Here is a 20,742-nt window from a genome sequence, read left to right as displayed (position 1 = left end):
TATTTTGCCAATTATTCCTTCTTACCAAACTTTGATTTTACCAGCCCCCCCCCCCCCTCCCTCCAGCATCGGCGGAAGGGGTGTTAAAGACACCCCTTCACAAGAAAAATACATATGTATATATACTATGTATTGGCTCCCCTTAATTTTTTAGTATATTTACTTTTATATATTTTGACACCCCTTAATGAAATTTCTGGCTCCACCACTGTCCCAAGGTAACTTTAAGAGTTAAGAGTTAAGATAATAATAGTTGAAAAGCATGCGAAAATAGTGAGGGAAATGGCTTATATATATATGTGTGTGTGTGTATAAGCCATTTCCCTCACTATTTTCGTATGCTTTTCGACTATTATTTCTTTTGCACAAATAGCCGGTCGAATTCTTTATTTATTTTTTCTAGTCGGAATACATGTATGATACACATTTATACATATATTACATACATTCGCTGAATATTTTTAGTTTTAGCTGTATTTTGGTTAGTTTTTCAAGTTTCAACCATAAAATCATGGATCCACTGTATTGGGCTGGTCCCTCTCCCAAAGTTGCCCTGTGGAGAATGGACAAATAAAGGAAAAGGCCCATGATCGAAGAACTTACAAGCCCAAACCCAAGCCCGGTTGATTTCCCTTTTCCCTTTTTTCCAATTAATTGTTAGGCCTTCTAAATTATTCTGTTAAACCCTAGGGTTTAAGATGCTTTTGCTTGCTGAACAAAAGCCTCAAAATCCGAACATCACTCCTTGGATACGTTTATAAAGTCAGTATCTTTCCTATTACAGCAACCATGTCAAAGATTTTGAAAACCCAAATTTCGTTACTTGAACATGGTGGGTTTTGTGTACAATCCCACAAGTGAAGAGGTTGAAGAAGATAAAAAATTTCAACCCTTTACAGAGCTTAACAAACAAAACGACCCCTTTAGCCTATCCGTTCCTGATTTTGACGACTCTTTTTTGTCTTCTGCTGATTTTGATTCAATCAAAGATTTAATCTTGGATACCCCTATGGCTGAAGTTAAACAAGAACCAGCTGAGTTTGGTTCTGAACAAGTTGAGTTTAGCACTATGGATAAGGATAATGAATTGGGTACTTGTGAAATTTCTGATAATTATGAAGTTCAAAAGGAGGGTTGTGTAAAGTTGGATTCTTTGAGTTGTTTGAAGGTGGAAAAGAGTGAATGTGGAGAAGTGGGTAACTTGGGTTGTATAGTTGAGGAGGGTATTGGGAAAGTTAGTATAAGTGGGACAGAGGATGAAAGAGTTGTTGACCAAGATGGCAATAGGGCGAATATTGCTGAAGCTGATATTGGCAGTTGTAGCATTGTCAGTGATAGTGCGGCGGCTGTCGCTAGCAAGAGTGTGGAGAGCGATCAAGTTTCCATCATCAGTAGTAGGGCTGAGGAAAGAAGTGTTGATGGAAGTACAGTGAATGGTGATAAGTTAAAAGGGGGTGAAGATGGGAGTACTAGTGATACCGAGTCTGAAAGCGAGAGCTCAGCCTCTTCTTCAGCCTCTAGTAGTGATGACAAGAGTAGCTCGAGCGAGGAAGAAGGAGGGGAGGTGGATATGGAAGAAGGTGAAATTGAAGCATCTGATCCCGATGAGATGGTTGCTTGGAATGAAGATGATGAGGACACTGGTGTTAAGGGACCTATCAGGTCTAAGAATGAGGTTCAGGTAATAATTATCATTTCATATGTAATTGCTAATGCATCTGATTTACTATTGAAGCTATACTTCTAAGTGCTTGATGCTTCTGTGCCTTATGGAATGTAATAGAAAAATGTCTAAATTTCTGCTAAATGGTAAAGAAAAGACACTTTGAATTTGAACTTCTACAAGAGATGATGCTCAAATAGACGCCTGTAAAGCATGGTATTAAAAGAGCAATCATGTCAATGAAAGATGAACAGGCTTTTTCGAGTAAAAGATGACTGCCCTAGTATAGCCAACTCTGGAACACACATCTTTGATCATTGTTGTTGACTTGAAGCCGGAATCGCTGACTTATGTATATATCTAAAATTGCAAATCTGATAGCATCTGATTGATAACTTGACATTCTTTTTGGATTAGCGTATGTGTAGTCTAAATATGTAACACAGATACTTGGTGGTAAACGGAGTTCATCTATCTCCCTGATTATGCATCCAAAGTCCTAGTTATTGGCCATGCCCATAGATAAGTGGCACACACTTGAAAGTAAATTTTGGCTGACGCAAAGCTAACACCACTACTAACCTGATTGTCCTTCCAAAAAATTCAGATCAATCTTCTTTGTTTTCCTCTGTAATGACGTCTCTAACTTTTTTTTTTAAAAAATGTTGGAATTCAAATTCGGGCTTTGGTTTGCTAAATAGGGGAGAGCTTTAGAAGAACTGAAATACCTACAGGTTTTCTATGGGGTGCCCTACCAATCTAAAGCCTTAAACAGCAAATGAATAATGGTATCATAGTACGGATTTGATGCAGTTCTAAGTGGGTATTTTTGCTTCTGAAAGTAATCTTTGTTCCTCTTTTTGAGCCAATTTTTGCTTTCTAGGAGCTACCCACTTTGACTATTTCATTCACAAATTCGCCTCCAAACACCATTACATTTTTTTTTATCATTTTCGTTTTCCCTATCAAAAAAAGTACAACTGACCTCCGGGGGTTATGATCAAAATAAGTCTTCCTTTAGCATGATCCATGGTTTGATATAGTTGATGTGAACACTGAACATGACTACACGAGCATGTTTCTGTATTTGCAAGGAACTTAGGATAATAGAAGAGCTAATCAGGTAGTAATTATTATGTAACAAGAAAAGTGCTTACAGCATAAAATATCTTTAGTAGACCTGGGTTGGGAAACAGTAAGCAATGGCTCAAACTTCTTGTGAAAGCCTTATACTACAGGAAAAACAATGTCTATAGGGAAGTGGCAATATTCATTATGGATTAGGTGTAAAAAAGGTATCCAGCTTAAGCTCAAAAATAAATTGTTGTTGTGTAGTTATCTATATAGAATGTTGTCAAGTACTTCAACTTGTTCAGCATTTTAGATTTTTCTGCTTTAAATTCCACCTCCAATTTTCATGAGAGTCTGGTTTGATGTTTGGAAGACTGGGAAAATGCATACAAATTTAGAGAATGGAAGAACTTAGTTTTTAAGAAGAAAAAAGACGGTCTTGTTTCTGCTTTATGCCTGTCAACTTATCCTTTGAAGGACATCTTGATCAATCCCAGTTTGAGATTAATCGACATTTCGGAAAATGTAAAAACAAATCAAGTTTCTTCTCTTCATGGAACTCTGACTTGCATCCAAGCCAACATCATTCTAATGATCTGGTTGCTTAGGTAATATTTTATGCTGTTACTTGAACTCTATGGTATTACTCTATGGTGAGAAATGACGCTGCGGATTTGCTTTTCATGTTTTTTTCAACATGCACAATATTCAGTCTTCTTGCTATTGCAGGCTCTTCCCCCAGTTCCTGCAGTGACTGTAACCTTACAACCACATCACCAAATGCTGCCTGTGGGAGTTGTATCATCGGTAAGACTAAAAAGCTAAAAAGGAAACAACGTAATCTGATCTTTTGTCTTTTGCTTATGCTTATGCTTAATTCAACTTTGTTATCTACATATGGTTTGACAGATCGTTGGAGCCCAAGTTGTAGTAGAAGGGGTGGAAAAGCATACTCCTCTTTACGACGGTTCTATTCTCTGGATTACAGAAAGCAGATCCCCACTAGGTATAGTGGATGAGATTTTTGGGCCTGTCAAGAACCCTTACTACATTGTAAGATACAATTCTGATAACGAAGTCCCAACTGGAATCAACCCAGGCACCTTGATCTCTTTTGTCCCTGAATTTTCCGAACATGTCTTAAATGACAACAGTCTTTACAAGAAAGGGTATGATGCATCTGGTGAAAATGATGAAGAGGTGTCCGAGGCGGAAGAATTTTCAGATGATGAGAAGGAGGCTGAGTACAAGAGAATGCTGAAAATGAAAAAGAGGGGTGCCACAAATGACCAGAAACTAGGAAACAACAAGGACAAAAGGAAACTGAAAAATAAATCTCAGAACTGGAAACACAATGAATCTGCGGCTGCAGATGCGCAACGTGAAAATGCTAAGCCACCAGTCGACCAAAGTCAACGTTTTATCTCAGCTGCTGCTGGTTCACTGGATCAAGGTGTTCATCCAAACTCCTCGTTTCAAGGACATGTACAGAGTAGTAGGCCTCCATCAGTCCCTCCATTCCCTTATATGGAAAAAGGCCCTGGTCAAGCTGCACCGTCAACTGGAGTTTGGACGAATGGAATCCCATATCAGCAGCCCCAGAATATGGGCTTTCCTAATGCACTGTCGAGTATTGGCATGCCATGGCCACAACAGATTCATCAACAGCAAATGTTCTCAATGCCTTCGCCAAATGCAGTACCTTTTGAGCAGCAAATGAATCCATCTACTTTTATCTTCCCAGGTGGCCAACCAAATTTTGGTGCCGGGCCATCTTTTCTACCTTGGCCTGCATTAGGACAAAATGTTTATAATCAACCACAACTGTCAATGGGTCAAATGGCTCCTTCGCCCTTGATTTTGGGAGGTCAGGTACCGGTGAATGGACCACAAATGGTACAGAACAACAATTCACAACCAAATGCTGCAGGTCCAGGCTATATAAATGGCTCTCCAAACTTCAATCAAGGCCATCATTCAGGTGGTGGTCGGAGAGGGAATCACAGGGGTGGTGGCCGTTTTGGTGGTAGGAGAGGCAGGACAACTGAAAGGTGAAAAAATGTACCATTGATACCATGCACGGAGAAAATTAGTTGTAATTTCTATTAAAAATACAGTAGTAGCAGTAGTAGTAGTAGTAGTATAAGATTTCCGAGTTTACTTCCCCTTTTCCTTCAGGGATCAAATGTGTACAGGGATATTCACATTTTTATGGTTTCATCAAATGTAATGCATTTTTTCCCAAATTCTAACTGTTTGCTTTCCAGCAGTGCTCTCCTAGAAAATACATACAATGCAGAAAGCACTGGCTACGTAGTTCCATCTGGCTCGTTAACTCTCTTTATATGACTTAAAAACGATAATCTTTTTATTTTTATACTATATTAGAGTGGAAGTACTAAAGTGCTATACTGTGGATTTCTTAAGAGAGACGTGTAAAGTTTGATAATCATTCTTTGATAGTAGTATATATATTATTACTAGTTTGATAAATTTATGAGCTGAGAAGTTTCTCATGAAATAAAAACAAGCTAGACAAATACTGGTTAAGATTCTTCAACTTTATTGGTAGGACATGCCCCCTCCTCCCCCACAAAGAAAAGGAAGAAAGCGCTCAAAAATGCCATCTCAACAGGAGCTAATAGGCTTACCTCTATTACCAAATATATTTATTCGCACCTCGTGCTTACACCAAAAAACTACTTAAAAACTTTTTAAGCTTGTGCTTAGAGCTTTTGGTTTTTCAGTCAGTGACGACGTTGAGACTTTGTGCTTTCATGTAGTAAAAAGTTTGAGACTTTGCAATAAAGAACGTACATTGGATGTTACCTCGACACATAAATTCTACTTCTACGTACAGGACATAATTAAATTAATTGGGGGCTCTTTGTAACGCATTAACAGAAAAAGGAAATTTGGGTGGTGGGAGGCATCTTTTTGGAAATACTTTTATGACTTTTAGCAAAGATAAGATGTTTATTTTTTGTTTAATCACCAGACACAATATACTATTATTCTATTAGTCTAATGCACTATGCTATAACTAGTTCTGGAGTTGTCAAAATAAAATAAGCAGAAAGAACCACTTTGTTGATTTGCCTTGTCCCATTTGCCACGAAGAATCCATTAACGAACCTCGCATATGTAACACCAGCTTCAGTAAGGTGATATTCTGGAATTTTTTTTATTTTATAAATGACTTCTTAAAAATAAGTTCCTAAGAATTGTTTTGGAAAAATGAGCTACTCACAAAATACAACCGAAAAAAATAAATATACACACACACACACTCTCTTTTTGTGTTATATATAAAAATTATACAAATTTTATACACTTTTTCGACTACCGTAAATAATTTCTTGCACGAGCTAAAAGCAATAACACCCCTTGTTTTCCGGTATTTAGCTAGATTGTAAAAAATATTCATTAATGTCCGATGATAACCAAATCGACTAGTGTTTTTATGAAAATTTGGATATAAAGATTGATAGTTAATGTCCAAAGTGAGGTCATTAGAAAATATTTTCTAGCAATCAAACACAAAAAAATAACTTATTTTTAGAGCAAGTAACTTTTGTATCTTACCAAAACTTTCTTAACTCTCTAGAATAGCATGAAATACAGCTGCTTTTTAAATCATATCATACTCCTATTAATGCCCGAGAATCCCCAAAATTAATTGATACTCCATCTACTGAGCAGAGTAATACTATCTGGCACCAACCAATATATAAAGAGAAAGCCTTTGATTGTAAATGGAGCAGGGAAAATTTGGGATTTTAATGTGTCAATAGATATGTCAGCAAAAACATGCTGTGAACATTTGCAGGGGTTCGAATAATGGGGAAAACATAGCCAGGAGAGAAGAGAAGATATAGAATAGTCAGGCTTTTGCATTACTTGTGAAATCACTGCAAGTCTGGCAACTGCAGTCCGAAAAACGGCATACTTGGCACCCAAAACAAACACAGGAGGTGCAACCTTTACATGACGGAGAACGAGAACATCCTCTGTACACCCTTCGACTCGCTCGTTCTTCTTCATCATCACATGAAACTCTGTAACATAGAAGAAGCCAGCAATCAAATAAGTCCAAAAATTAAAAACAATGAACAATAAGACATTTTGATATTTTGGAAGGTCAGCTGTAGACAATATATTACCACTTCCCACTGGACAGGCTCCAAGAGAAAGAAAATGAAATGCACAAACAAAATACTTAGCACATATTGGTAACACAAAAATTGAATGCTTTTGGCAGTTCAACAACTGCAAAAGTAAAGATCATAAAAGCTTCCTACCACCTAATAATATATGCATCAGCAAACTCTTCTACATCACTTGGCATTCAACCAACTAATAAGATGAGGCATGCATCAAATACACTGTTTTATATTCACTTGGAACCATAATATTTCAGATCCAACAGAGTGGAAGGGGGCTCATCGATGCAAACCTTACAATGACATCAAGAACACATTCATTAATGCCTAATATTCGGACTCAATTCTTGGATGGCATTATAAAATTCCAATTCCCAAACTAGAATCAGTTATTTCTCTCAAGAATAAGCCGGTTGACTTCCACAATCTAACAAAACAATGAGCCATCTCAACTAGCCAAGCAGGTTCTGCCCATAAGCAGAGATCCCATAGGCGTATGATCAGAAAAAATAATGGAAATCTTCGAGAAATGATACTTCTGGGAAAGAAATTGATACCTACTTTAAAGCAGTAATATCTGTGATTCAAATTGGAAAGAAATTGGAATAGGAAAGACATTTTGATGGTTGTATGCTATCATACACCTAAAGGTCTTCACTTCAAATATATTTTTATTATGCAAATACAAAATGCTATATTGGACTGAGTAATCTCAAAGTTCCATTCCAAAACAAAATTAGAAGAGCTGCACTCCAATTATTTTTGCTTGAAATAAAATGAGCTTTCTTGCCAATTTTGGACTAAGAAAACACTGCTGGAGGCACCCAATTACAACAATAAAACTTAGAGCCAGCTACTTTGTTTTACACCTAATTAAAAGGGATGAACGCATTAACAGAAGAATGAAGTTAATTCTCTTAATCTTCCTCATGTCATACTAGAGACAGTCAGATCGCTAAAGTACTGTGCTAATGATAAAAACATTTCTTTAAATTGTTCTCAACATGCAAAAAGCCAATGTCTTAGGTGCAATACTACGAGATGGTTGCTTAAAAATAAGACTTCCGGTAAGTGTGCCTGCCCTTCGCTTCTGTTTGACATAAAAGTTAATCAAGTGCACATGTGACCTTCGATCTTTCATGACTCTCCTCCATTTGCTAACATTCTTTTCTTTTTCTTTACATTTTTGGAGGGGGAAGGGGGTAGAACTAGAGTGGACATGATACAGTAGTAAAGGCATACTGCCTGGTATTTCATGAAGCTGGACAAAAAGGAATCATCAAGTAATTGAAATAGGAATGAAAATCATATACAGATCTCAAAAAAGAAAAGGTAAGAACCCGCATGGATTAGTTAAAGACTTCAAGACAATCTAACAAGCTGCAATTATTTTCCCATTCCATGCCTTCTGCAACCGTTCATAGTGTCCCACGCTGGACGAGATAAAATTAGTAACTTTGAGCTAAAGATTTTTTCTTCTAAGGAGAAATCAACTCGCAGCATGAATGTATAAGAGGGTGGTGAGTCTAGAAAAGGAGGAATAAAAGAATCCAGTGAACTATTAAATAAACAAACTTGAATTAGATGAACATACTTGTCATAAGGAATATCAGAGCACTTCCAATGCACATTCGCCAAAGCATCATGGTAAATTCGGCATTCTTCCTTTGAACGGAGACGGAACCTACGCTCTTTCTTACACTCAGTGCATCTTAAAAACTCATCGCGATGTGCTTTTCCATTTTGAGATCGATGTGACCCGTTAGCATGCTTTGAAGACTTGTTATAATATTTGAGCAGTGGAGTCTTCACAACAGGAACTTTCTCACCATTGAGAATGATCCATATATTATTTTTCCATTTCCTTGCAGTTTCTCTTCCAGAATGCTTCTCAAATGCAGCTGGAGTCAGCTTGTCTGATCACAAAACATCAATTCTTAATAGAAGCACAGTACACAACAAGACTATCAAATAGTGCAGAAGAACAGAATAAATAGAGAGTTTTCTTTTTCATCAATAAGAAAGAGAGGACATATTAATACAACTCTGCATAAGAAACATAACACATTCAGTTCTCCATTCATAGATGGACCAGGAAAATCAGAAAACAAAACTAGCAATTGGAGATGAGGGAGCAAATGATGTAGGAGGCAAACTCAAAGTTTATGCATACATGAAAAACAAATTAGTATCTGGGTAAAGAAAATGAACGTGTTATAGAATGCGCTTTTCTGTCTAGCACTAGCAATACAAGAAGTATAACAACAGCTAAGAAGCTGATTATCTAGATTCCAGATAGAGAAAGAGCCTCTTGTTAAGTACTACAAGTACCAGTGTGGGACTTAAAATGTACTTTATCAGATCATTCTTGTATTGTGGAATTTTATTTATCAAGTACATAATTGATTCTTTGTGTCTTATGATTGTATTGTACTAAAGAAAAGAGGAAACCAAGAAGATACATAGTGAATGATAAAAAGGAGAGATATATCCTCTGACAACTAATGCTGTCGAGAATCTGCTGAGTGATACAAGATTTCTTTATAGTATAAGATAGTGTACGAAAACCATCACGCTATACACATAAACATTGCACTAGTCCCTGCACAAGCTCCCTTGAACATAAATTATGCTTAAGATTTGATTGATATAGAAGTTGCCATGGCCACTAGGACAAAGTTTTTGAAATGGTGGAACCAATGAGTTGTTCAACCAGAAAGAACACGGTTTGAAGAGTTGGTTTAGCAAAACTTGGCTTCTCCAGATATACAACTCTGCATCAAAGGTCAGACCTTTAGCAACTAAACAATGTAAAGAACATTATCACATAGTATGAAACAGGCAATGTAGGCCACTATCTCTAGCTTTATTTAATATGCTTATCAGCCATATATACCTTAGTACTATATCATAAAGAAGTTGTCCTCTCTGAGGCAAATTAACATACAGATAAACTCTTATATAGAAAACACAATGGCTCAAAACCTTAAACGCATAAACAACATCTTATAGTAAAGCGACACACAGAGTCCACGCGCGCACACACACACGCTCACAGAGAGAGGCGCATAACATGCAATTAACGCAAACCTTCTTGGCAGCCAGGGGTGCATTCACAGGAGATTGCAAGTTCACCAGAAGAGAAAACCCTAAGCCTAGCAACAGCATCACCATAGCGGTGGCTGGTGCACCCACACATCACCTCCACGTAATCATCCTCTCTCTTTACTCCGCTTATCTCTCGCAACTCTTCTTCCGTGAACAACGTGACGCCGTTACTCTCTCCGCCATTCTCCATTGATCGATGCGCCTAGTTTTGTTCTCTGTTATCGCAAACCAGAAAGAAAAAAAAAAGAGGTTTTTAGAAACGCACCCAGAAAGCGTTTCGCATAAAAATCGGAACTTTTACCTATACGAAACCAAAAGAGAATCGAATACAACAAATGGGTATATCACATCACCCACTTGCCATATATATGCGTATGCTTCTCTTTCTCTCTCGCTCTGTGTGTGTGTGCGCGCGTGTGTCGATGCAAGATAGATATAAAGATTTTTAAGACTCCAAATGCATTTGCAGAGAGAGAGAGAGAGAGAGAGAAGAAGAAGAAGGACCCAGAAGGAGGAGAGGGGTTATCAGATGAGAGAAATGGCCTGAGCGAGCACAGCACGCATCTCCAAGGAGTCAGTCCAAGAGATCTGGTTGGAAAAGCGTTGAAAAGGAGGAACTTTAGGGCTTTTTATAGAGAGAATACTGGTTTACGAGGAGGGGGTGGGTGGGTTTTTGGAGAGGGTTAGGGAGTTAAGGGGGTGGGTGGTCACTCTTTAGTGGGAGCCCTTAAGAGAGAGAGAGAGAGAGAGCGAGCGAAATCCTCTAATAAGATGAGGCTTTTGTGGGGGTTATGGTTTTTGTTTGGTTTAGAGAAGAATTGAAATTACTGAGTTGGCCAAACTCTGCAGACAAATGTCGTAATTGAATTTGAGAGTACGACCTATCATTATATTATACTACTACTAATTTCAGTATACAGTTTTGGTGTGTAATCTTTTTTACATACAGGATATAGAGTAGTATCAGCTGTATTTTATATGATGACAGTATAGGAAGTGAGAGAGATGGTGTTTTTGGGGGAAGAAGATTGAAAATCTAAAATCCAGAGGACGAGGTTTTTGACAAGTGTACTTGCCCAATATTTTAACTTATGCTTAGCAGTTTAGGCACTGTTCTCGTGGAGGCTTTTACCTTTTACTGATTTAACTGTGAAGCCAACACCTTTACTCTGCCATCACTTCTATTCAATGTAGGACCCCATTGGATTTTAGACAAATTCTGTGTATTTAATTATGTCTATAATATAGATTTAAGGCGACTTTTGCGTATTTAATTATATATATACCATGAATTTAACGCGAGTTCCATGAATTATACTCTTTCTGAATGCACTGATATTGCGTTCTGAATTCGTCTTTGTTCCAAATCCTTTTCCTGGAGTCGTGATGAAAAACCACGGGACAAAACTTTGGAAAAAACATACTAATAATATGATGATGGGGGAATAGCATGGATTACAGATGGGTGGTGGTGCCTACTTCAATAGTACCACAGTATCATACACAATATATACATACAATGTGGAGTCTGTAGAGAATAATATGTATATAAATTTTACCTCTACCTCGAGCAGAAAAGTTATTTCCAATAAATCTTTGGCTAAAAAAAAACATCTCAATAATGGTGATGAAGATTATTTGTGTCTTCATTTTGTTTCCAATCAAAGCTTTAATTATTGTTGGTGTGCATGCTGAGCCTCGTAATAGTATAGCGACTTTTGGTGTCTGTTTTTGGAACCATCATTAGCGACGAAAATTCAAGAGTTTATACACCAAACTCCTATTTGGATTTAGTTTTGTTTTTCTAAGGGAAAAAGATTCTTTCACGACTCTTTAAATTGATGGCTTTAATTATTTGACGATAACTCATAAACACCATTTTTTGCAAACTCATAATCCACCAAACTAACTTATACTATATAGAGGCACAATGTAAAACTCTTAGCTTGACTCAAACGCAAAGTATATCTACTTGTAGTCCTAATTCAAGTGTACTAAAACACATAGGCCTTTACTTAACGTAATGAAGTTCCCATTAAGTCAATAGGAAAAAAATGATAGCAAAATGTTAAACACAAATGAGGGATAGAGTCTGCCTTTTTTTTTTTTTTTTAACGAAGAATTAACCCAAATAGCAGCCTACCTAATTTCTTAAGCTAAAAATAGCAGAATATGTGTAAAATTCATATATAATATGTATATAATCTATGTATGCTGGCTATTTTAATCCTTCCTTATGTGATGAGGGATAAAAATGAGACATGGGAAAAGTTCATAATTGCATAGCAAAAGGTCCTCAAATGCCCATGTGACTCTGTTTTCTCTTTTCCAACGGAAATAAGCGGACTATTATTTCCATAGGCAATGTGGTTAGCTATTTGCCAGCCATTACTGTATAAGAGTAGTATATACTATATCGACAGCTGCTAAATGCTAACAATAAAAAGTAGGCAAGTAGGTGGAGTGTATATATCAGCATTTCACCTTAAAGTGCTCTTGCGTATTGATGCTCTTTTTTAGGATGGTGCTAAAGCTATCTCATTTTTGGAGAATCCCTTTCACATTCTTGTTTTTATTTGCTCTTCATTTTTTCTCCTTCTCTTGTCTAATTAAAGAAACCATATTTTCCTCCTTTCTTTAGGAGCACCCACAAAGAGAACATCCCCTTTTCTACGCAATGGCCAATCTAAAATTTGGTCAAATTCATAACTCACTCTTTAATTCATAATCACAACCTTTAAATTCTGAGTCCTTATATGTAATACAATCAAAGTTCTCTATAATAATATTTTATTGTAATGGTCAAGTTTTCTTTAAAATCGATTCTTCACATTATGTAACATGCATAACATCATTTCTCTATAGCAGTCACAAATTTTTCAGACAAATGATGTTGTTATAGAAAGATTTGAGTGTATATATGTTTAACAAGGCATTTCTGGAGGTGAAATATACTACCTCTGTTTCAATTTAATTGACACACTTTCCTTATTAATCCATTCCAAAAAGAATGACGCATTTCTATATTTGGAAACAATGTAATTTTAAACTTTTCATTTTACTCATCTTACCTTTAATGAGAAGTTTTATAGCTATAACAATATCATGGTCCCACAAAGTTTTTCTTTTAGTACCACATATTTCAGAAGTCTTATTTTTTTCCTTAAACTTTGTATCAAGTCAAACTATAACATCTAAATTGAAATATATAGAGTAGTAATTAACCAACATTTGACTATTCTTTATGACATACACAAAAATTAATTTCTCTTCTTTTTTCAGTATAAAACTATTGTTGGTCATAAGGGCATCTCATCCTTATGTTGCAGACTATACCAACAATAACACCCTATTCCATCAGCCCACTTGCAGATAAGAGTTGTCATGTTGGGAGGGGAGGTTGTCTATAGTAGTACAAGTTATTATACTCCTATATATTATGGGCTTAAAAGACAAAAAGGCGCGTGCAGGGGGGCCGCCATATTCTCCCCCTACATATTCTTTTGCTGCTCCCACTTGATAAATCATGAAAGCGCTGCATCAACCAGAAGCAGACTCTCATTACTGAAGCTGCTTGTTCAGTTCTGTTTACACTTTAATGCTCCTCTCGCACATCATATTTGTTTTGTGCTATTTAGGGAACACTAAAAGAAGTCTGCTGCATTATTAATGAGTCATTACCCACTGTATCATATTGTAAATAGTTTACAAAAGATATTCTTCTTTCTGATTCTCTGGCTGTCTGTAACTGATCAGTTTCAGGCTAAGTACTCTTCTTGCTTTGCTGCAGCTTGATGGAGTACTTGATGTTGCTGGTGATAGTTGCTATGTTTTCAAGATTCTATTTTGCAAAAGATAAACTTCAGTGCGTAAGCCCATCACCCTCCCAATCCCTTTTAGCCAAGCTTTAATCTGAATGCAGGGGTGTTCGTCGGTCCGTACATACGGTATTTAGACATTTCGCTTCGGTATTTTCGGTATTCGGTTTCTTAAAATGTTATACCAATACCTTACCTAATTAACTTCGGTATGGTTCAGTTTTTCTCCTTTCGGTTTCGGTCTATTCGGTTCGGTAACTTCGGTTTATTCGGTTTGAATACTAACTAGTGCGTAGAGTCATAGACTGTAATATTCTTAATTAAACTACTCAAAAGTACAAGACAAAAAACGTTTGTTGACAAATGTTTTGTCCAAAACAAGCAAATATCACCCCGAGAGTGAGAAAACAATACATAAAGAAATAAATTTGATCATTAGAAATGTCTTGTTACTTGCTTAGAGTCAATTGATGAACTTAGAGAATAAAGGAAAGTAAAATTTGGATTTTTTATATTATGTTATAGTTAATAATATGTGTATTGTGTAATATAATATATATTTCGGTACGGTATCGATATTTCGGTATTTCATTTTAAAATACCAAATACCATACCTAATACCAATTATTTTTAAAATTTAAACCAAATACCATAATATCGAATACCAAATACCAAAATTTTCGGTTTCGGTTTCGATTTCGGTATGGTAATTCGGTATTTTATCAAATTATGCACAGCTCCAGCTGAATGTGGACATATCTTTTTCAGCCTATCTTTTTTATAGCAATATATAGTGTTTCGACAATTTAAGAAGAGTATTAAAAAAAAAAATACTAGAATGTCAAAATTGAAATTTGAAAGCGTGATCAAAGCAATATTTTTACACCATTTACTAAGTATACTCAGCAATTTATATATAACAAAAATACATTTGTTTTTGCCTTTTCGAAAATTATCTTTCTGCATGCCTGCATACACATTATCCTCTCTATTTGTGGGAATACATTGAATATGTTGTTGTACATTTGTTTTTGCCTTATGTATCTTGACGAAGACCCCTAGGCTCCACATTGCTTCGCCGCGGAATCACGGGTAGATCGATGTTTATTCCCAAATAAGATAATTGCACATTGTCATGAATTAAATCGCCTATTTTCAAATTTTCTCACACTTCACTGCTTCTATGAAATGATTGAACTCTGGTTAAGTACAATAGTTGGGTCCATATGGTAAAGTGGGACAACCCTTATATATTATCCCTACAATAGTTTCTGCAATAAGCTAAGAAAAACCCAGCTAGATGGATAAAAAGAAGAGAAACATCATAGGTTTCGCTTTCATTGATGATTAAATGAGATGACTTCAGAGATTAAAATACGCTGAAGCTTGTAACATAATAATAATAATAATAAAAGCCACCTAACTAGCATTTTCTGCAACTTATTAACCACTAATATGATATTTCCTAAAAGTCAAGAACCTAATCAAGGGTTGACTTGGAGACATCGACATATTGCAACATGCAGAGCTAGCAGTTAGCCACTATTAATATTTTTGAAACGTAATGGAACTAAAATAAAGTAGTTTTAATCATCATGCAAATCTTATAGAACCACCACAATTAATTTTGGATGGAATCTAATTTATAACTAATTGGCTTGTATGTCGTGTGACTTTTCGTTTCAATCTCAACTTTGATAAAGTTTTTTGAATATTTGAAATGGAAGTATACATTGAATAACTAGCCAAAAAGTCCAGCTCTGATATAGTTGGCCTACCATTTGGATTCGTGCATGCAATGACCTAGTCTGCTAATAATGCTAGTCTTTTTAACCTTTTTTATGTAATAATTTTACTTCACAAGTACACCCACATATATATAATGTGCGCAGTAAAAAAACTTATATCATCTGACATTTACACAAAATCAATTTTAATACTTAATAATAGTTAACTAGGAATCTGTATTTTCACTCCTAAATATAAATTGTTTGGATTCATATAAGGAATTTTTACCACCTATAGCAAAGGTTAACACCTTATTTATTTTAAATAAATACCATTTAAAAAAATTATATTCTATAGATACCTTTTAATGTTTATAGCAAAATATTTAATTTTGGTTACCTCTTAGACCTAAGCCACTAAATACACTATTCAGTTACACTATTTTCTTTCTCTCTCTACTTTGATACATCCCATTCTCTTCCCCCAATCTCTGAAAACACGATGCTCAATCTCAAAATTCCTCTCACCCACGCTATTTTCTTTTCATTCGGATCAATTCTTGCACCGAATATTTGAATTGCGATTTCTCTGTCATCAATTCTCGCCACGGGTTTCGTTCACATATTGCCCGATACATTCGAGAGCTTGTCTAGCCCTTGCCTTCCTGAAAAGCCGTGGGGTGATTTCCCTTTTGCAGGGTTTATAGCAATGGTTGTGGCAATTGGGACAATGATGGTGGATTTGGTAGCTATGAGTTATTTTAGGAGATCAAGAAAGGAGATTTCTCTGTTAAGGTCACTAAAAGCAAATCAAATCCCTAACCAAATCACTAAAAGCAGGTAAGGAAAATAAGAAGACGCATGTTGTACCTTCAAATCTCAAAGGTGTCGCGTGTTGTATCTTCAAATGTTGCTACGGCGGATTCGCCGAAAATTAGGATTTGTTCTTGAACAAAGACGGCGGAGTTTGGGGCTGAGCAACTTATTTTCTGTCAATATATTTCAATGTATTTCATTGTATTCGTTGTCTTTTTTTTCATTGTAATTCAATGTATCTCGTTGTATTCCATGTATTTCATTGTATTCACTGTCTTTTTTTTTTCATTGTATTTCAATGTATCCCGCTGTATTCTATGTATTTCATTGTATTCACTGTCTCGCTATATGCCATGAATGTATTCATATATTTTTTTATTAATATAATTTATGTATTCAGATGTATTATATAATTTCTCTGAAGATTGCTATGTTTTTGGGGTATTCTCGGTTGAGAATCTTTTTTATAACTGAAAATACAAAATTTATATGTTATAATTGAGTTTGTTGAGTTATATTAGGAGTCTATTATGTTAATTGATTCACTTTCCGTTTTAAAAACAGTGTAATCCCCTATTTCACGCCGTGAATACAGTCGAATACAATAAGAATACAATAATCTGTCCAGCTGTAATCACATGTTTCACTCCATGAATACAGACGAATACACTCGGATACAACAACTGATTAGCTGGACTTCCCTGATTCATGCCTATTTTTGCAACCGTATTCATGAATACAATAGCTTAAATACATCAAATACATCTTATAACTACAGAGAAAGTATCTATAATCCGTAATAATAGTATTTATAGATGGCTAATTACTACTAAAAGATAGTGCTATATGAAAATTTCTCTTCATATAAACACTAGTACTAGTATTTATATATGGGCCCTAACTTATAGTGATGCATGATCTTTTCCTTTAATTAGAATCCGATAGAAGGCTTTGTTCCATTGATGTAATTAACTGTTGATCCAAGGATTTATTAGTGATGTCGTTGGTGCCAGCTGTAGTGTTTAATTAACAACTCCAATTTTATAGCCCAATGATGGCGAAAAGTCTCAAATCCCGTTTGCTGAATGATTTGTGTGAATTGTATAGTATTAACGGTTTGTTTACATTTTCATGTGTCTATAAATAATTAACAACAACAACAACAAACCAAATAGTTTCCCAGAAGTGGGGTCTGGGGAGGGTAAGATGTACGCAACCCTACCCCTACCCCTGGAAGAGCAGATAGGCTGTTTCCGATAGACTCTCGGCTAGAGAACGACTGAAAAAGAAAAGGTAATTGCAACAAGTAGGAATAACAGCAAGATGAAATAAGATTGAATCCAAGAATGCAGTCAAACTCTACGTAGTAATAGCCATCTATGGATAAAAGATATCATGCTAACACTAATGCTAACGAACTGAGTAAGACAAAGTACCTACGAACTTTCTACCCTAATCTTTGACCTCCACACCCTCCTGTCTAGAGCCATGTCCTCAGTCAACTCTAGTTGCGCCATGTCCCACCTAATAACCTCCCCCCAAGACTTCTTAGGCCTACCTCTACCCCTCCTGCTACCCACCGAGGCTAACCTCTCGCACCTTCTAACTAGGGCTTCTATACTTCTCCTCTTAACATGCTTGAACCATCTCAACCTCGCCTCCCGTATCTTATCCTCCACAGGGGCCACTCCCATCTTTTTTCGAATAACTTTATTCCTAATCTTATCCAAACGAGTATGCCCATATATCCACCTCAACATTCTCATCTCAGCTACTTTTAGCTTTTGGGTATGAGAGTTCTTGATCGGCTAACACTCTGCTCCATACAACATAGTCGGTCTAACTACAACCTTGTAGAACTTACCTTAAGTCTTAGCGGCACATTCTTATCACACAAGACACCGGAAGCGAGCCTTCACTTCATCTATCCTGCTCCGATACGATGCGTGACATCTTCATCAATCTCCCCGTTACCTTGTATTATAGATCCAAGATACTTGAAACTACCTCTCTTGGGGATGACTTGCGTATCAACCCTCACATCCATATCCCCTTCCTGGATACCGTTGCTGAACGTGCACTCCAAGTATTCCGTCTTGGTCTGGCTCAACTTGAAAACCTTAGACTCTAGGGTCTGCCTCCAGCGTCTTTTTAACACCACCCCGCATCTCGTCAATTAAAACTATGTTATCAGCAAATAACATACACCATGGAAAACCTCACCTTGAATATGTCTCGTCACTGCGTCCATGCCAAGGAAAATAGGAATGAACTAAGAGCTGATCCCTGGTGTAACCCCATCATAATCGGAAAGTGTTCTAAGTCTCCTCCCACTGCCCTAACCCGAGTCTTAGCTTCATCATACATGTCCTTAATCACCCTAACGTAGGCTACTGGGACCCCTTTAGCCTCCAAGCATCGCCAGAGCACCTCTCTCGGGACTTTTTCATATGCTTTCTCTAGGACAATGAACACCATGTGCAAGTCCTTCTTCATCTCCCTATACCGCTCCACCAATCTCCTCACAATGTGAATGGTTTCCATATCGAACGCCCCTATATGAAACCAAACTGGTTCTCAGAAATGGACACACTGGTGCTCACCCTTACTTCAACCACCCTCTCCCAAATTTTTATAGTATGGCTTAGCAGCTTAATCCCCCTATAACTATTGCAACTTTGGATATCGCCCTTGTTTTTATACAGAGTGTGAATACCTAATTTTTGCTCGCTTCTAATTCTCCTGCAAATACTAATATTTGAATGATTTTTAGTTATTTGTGCATTTTTATTTGCATTCCTTTATTAAAAATACCAAAAAAAATTTTTTTTACTTTTTTGTGTGTATTAGTTTGCATCTTTAAATTATATATCCCAAAAAGATTTTCTTTCTACTTGTATAATTTTTCTAGGACTAAATAAGATGATTGGGGGGGGGGGGGGGTTAAGGGATTTGGCTAGTGTATTTTAAATGAAATTGAGCCAAATTGGCCCAAAATTAGAAGCCCAAAACAGCTCACAAACCTGGTCCACATGGGGCTGCCAGGGCGGGTCCAAACGACGTAGTTTTGGATCAAAACTACGTCGTTTTGGTTAAGTGACAAAGATTTATTCTCATCCATTCATAGCCCCTTGATCCAACGGTCTAAATTTGATCTTCATTCTTAGTATTTAACACCTAAAGAAGCCAAAATTTGCCCTCATTTTTGCCCTAATATCTATTTCACTCCTCTCTTTACTCTCTCCTCTCTCACAGAACCTCCCGCCGCCCGCCGCCCCTATTCCGCCGGCCGGAAATCGCCACCGCCGGAGGACGAACCCCAAACAACCCTAAAATTTCATCATCTCCTCCCTCTTCCTCCTCTTTCTACCTATACCACTCATATCCTCCAAATCTCCACCAATCTCCATAAATCTACCAAAATCCGAAAAAACCCTAGCCGCTGTCTACCACCTCCAAACCCCATAAAAATCATACCACCGGCCTCCTCTCACTCTCCTCTTCTCCATTCCACGCCCCAAAACCTTCAAACCCCTCCAAAATCCGCCAAGTTTTAGCCAGCCGCCGTCTGACCACCCCACTGCGGCGACCGCCGCTACCTCATCGTCGCCGAGCCTCTGTTCTAGCATGAGCACGACCCTGTTGCCTCTTTTTCTCTTTGACAAAATGTTGGACTCAACTATGTCTCGTCAAAGTTTGTGTGTTTTTCGGCATTTGTCATCGAGAAAAAGAGGCGTGGAGGTCGATTCGCCGCCTAGTTGTGTTGTACTACTGGTTCGAAGCCTAAGCACTTAGGTAAAACACTAATCTTCTCCTCTGTGTTTCTGTTTTGTTGTTTTAATATATTTGATTGTAGTTTCTTATTTAAGTTAAATTCTGTTAGTTGTTGTTTCTGTTTTCTTTAGCGAATAGGTTTAGGTTTTAATTTGTGTTCTATGTCTATGCTTTTTCCTAATCATGTTATTCATGCTTTTTGATTTAGTTAAATTAGGATAGTTGTTCTAGTTTAGTTTCAACAGAACACTGGCTCGAATCGATTCTCGTTGTTTAAAGTTTTAGTTAATATCGATTACTTGTTGATTGTGTTGATCTTGATTACCTGTTTGGTTTAGTTACTATGAGTTGGTTAGTTTGATGTTTTGATCGGGTCAACCAATTCCTCGTTAGGTTGTTACCATTGTTGTAATGAGTTTATATCTTCAAATGGGTCGTTTGGTTTTTGGTTACTTTTTGAACTGTGCTGAAGTGTTGTTAATCTAATTGTTATTTAGCAATTGATGTTTGTCTGTTTGGTTGACAACTTCAGTCTAGTTATATGGTTCTTGTGTTTTGGTTTAAAAAAACATGGGGGTGGTACATTTATTTGGTTAAAATTG

General features: G+C 36.8%; 2 protein-coding genes across 3 annotated transcripts; one reads left to right on the top strand and one right to left on the bottom strand.

Annotated features, from left to right (window-relative positions):
* Positions 1 to 690: 690 nt before the first annotated feature.
* Positions 691 to 4,986, top strand: LOC109218452 (H/ACA ribonucleoprotein complex non-core subunit NAF1-like). The gene is made up of 3 exons (XM_019382819.1): positions 691 to 1,681; positions 3,464 to 3,541; positions 3,644 to 4,986. Exons 1-3 carry the CDS (start codon positions 830 to 832, stop codon positions 4,787 to 4,789), a joined length of 2,076 nt encoding a protein of 691 aa, XP_019238364.1. The 5' UTR covers positions 691 to 829; the 3' UTR covers positions 4,790 to 4,986.
* A 1,404-nt stretch (positions 4,987 to 6,390) lies between these two features.
* LOC109218451 (protein ULTRAPETALA 1-like) lies at positions 6,391 to 10,799 on the bottom strand. 2 transcript variants are annotated; one of them, XM_019382817.1, is made up of 4 exons: positions 10,510 to 10,799; positions 9,988 to 10,220; positions 8,492 to 8,813; positions 6,391 to 6,792 (listed from the first exon to the last, which is right to left on the bottom strand). In XM_019382817.1, the coding sequence occupies exons 2-4, from the start codon at positions 10,193 to 10,195 to the stop codon at positions 6,618 to 6,620; spliced, it is 705 nt and encodes a 234-aa protein (XP_019238362.1). In that variant the 5' UTR covers positions 10,196 to 10,220; positions 10,510 to 10,799; the 3' UTR covers positions 6,391 to 6,617. The 2 variants fall into 2 exon arrangements, with proteins under 2 accessions (XP_019238362.1, XP_019238363.1); XM_019382818.1 differs by lacking the exon at positions 10,510 to 10,799 and adding an exon at positions 10,307 to 10,496.
* Positions 10,800 to 20,742: the final 9,943 nt, after the last annotated feature.

Source organism: Nicotiana attenuata, unplaced genomic scaffold, assembly GCF_001879085.1.
Source record: "Nicotiana attenuata strain UT unplaced genomic scaffold, NIATTr2, whole genome shotgun sequence".
NCBI lineage: Eukaryota > Viridiplantae > Streptophyta > Magnoliopsida > Solanales > Solanaceae > Nicotiana > Nicotiana attenuata.
This window is presented reverse-complemented; position numbering and strand designations above follow the sequence as displayed.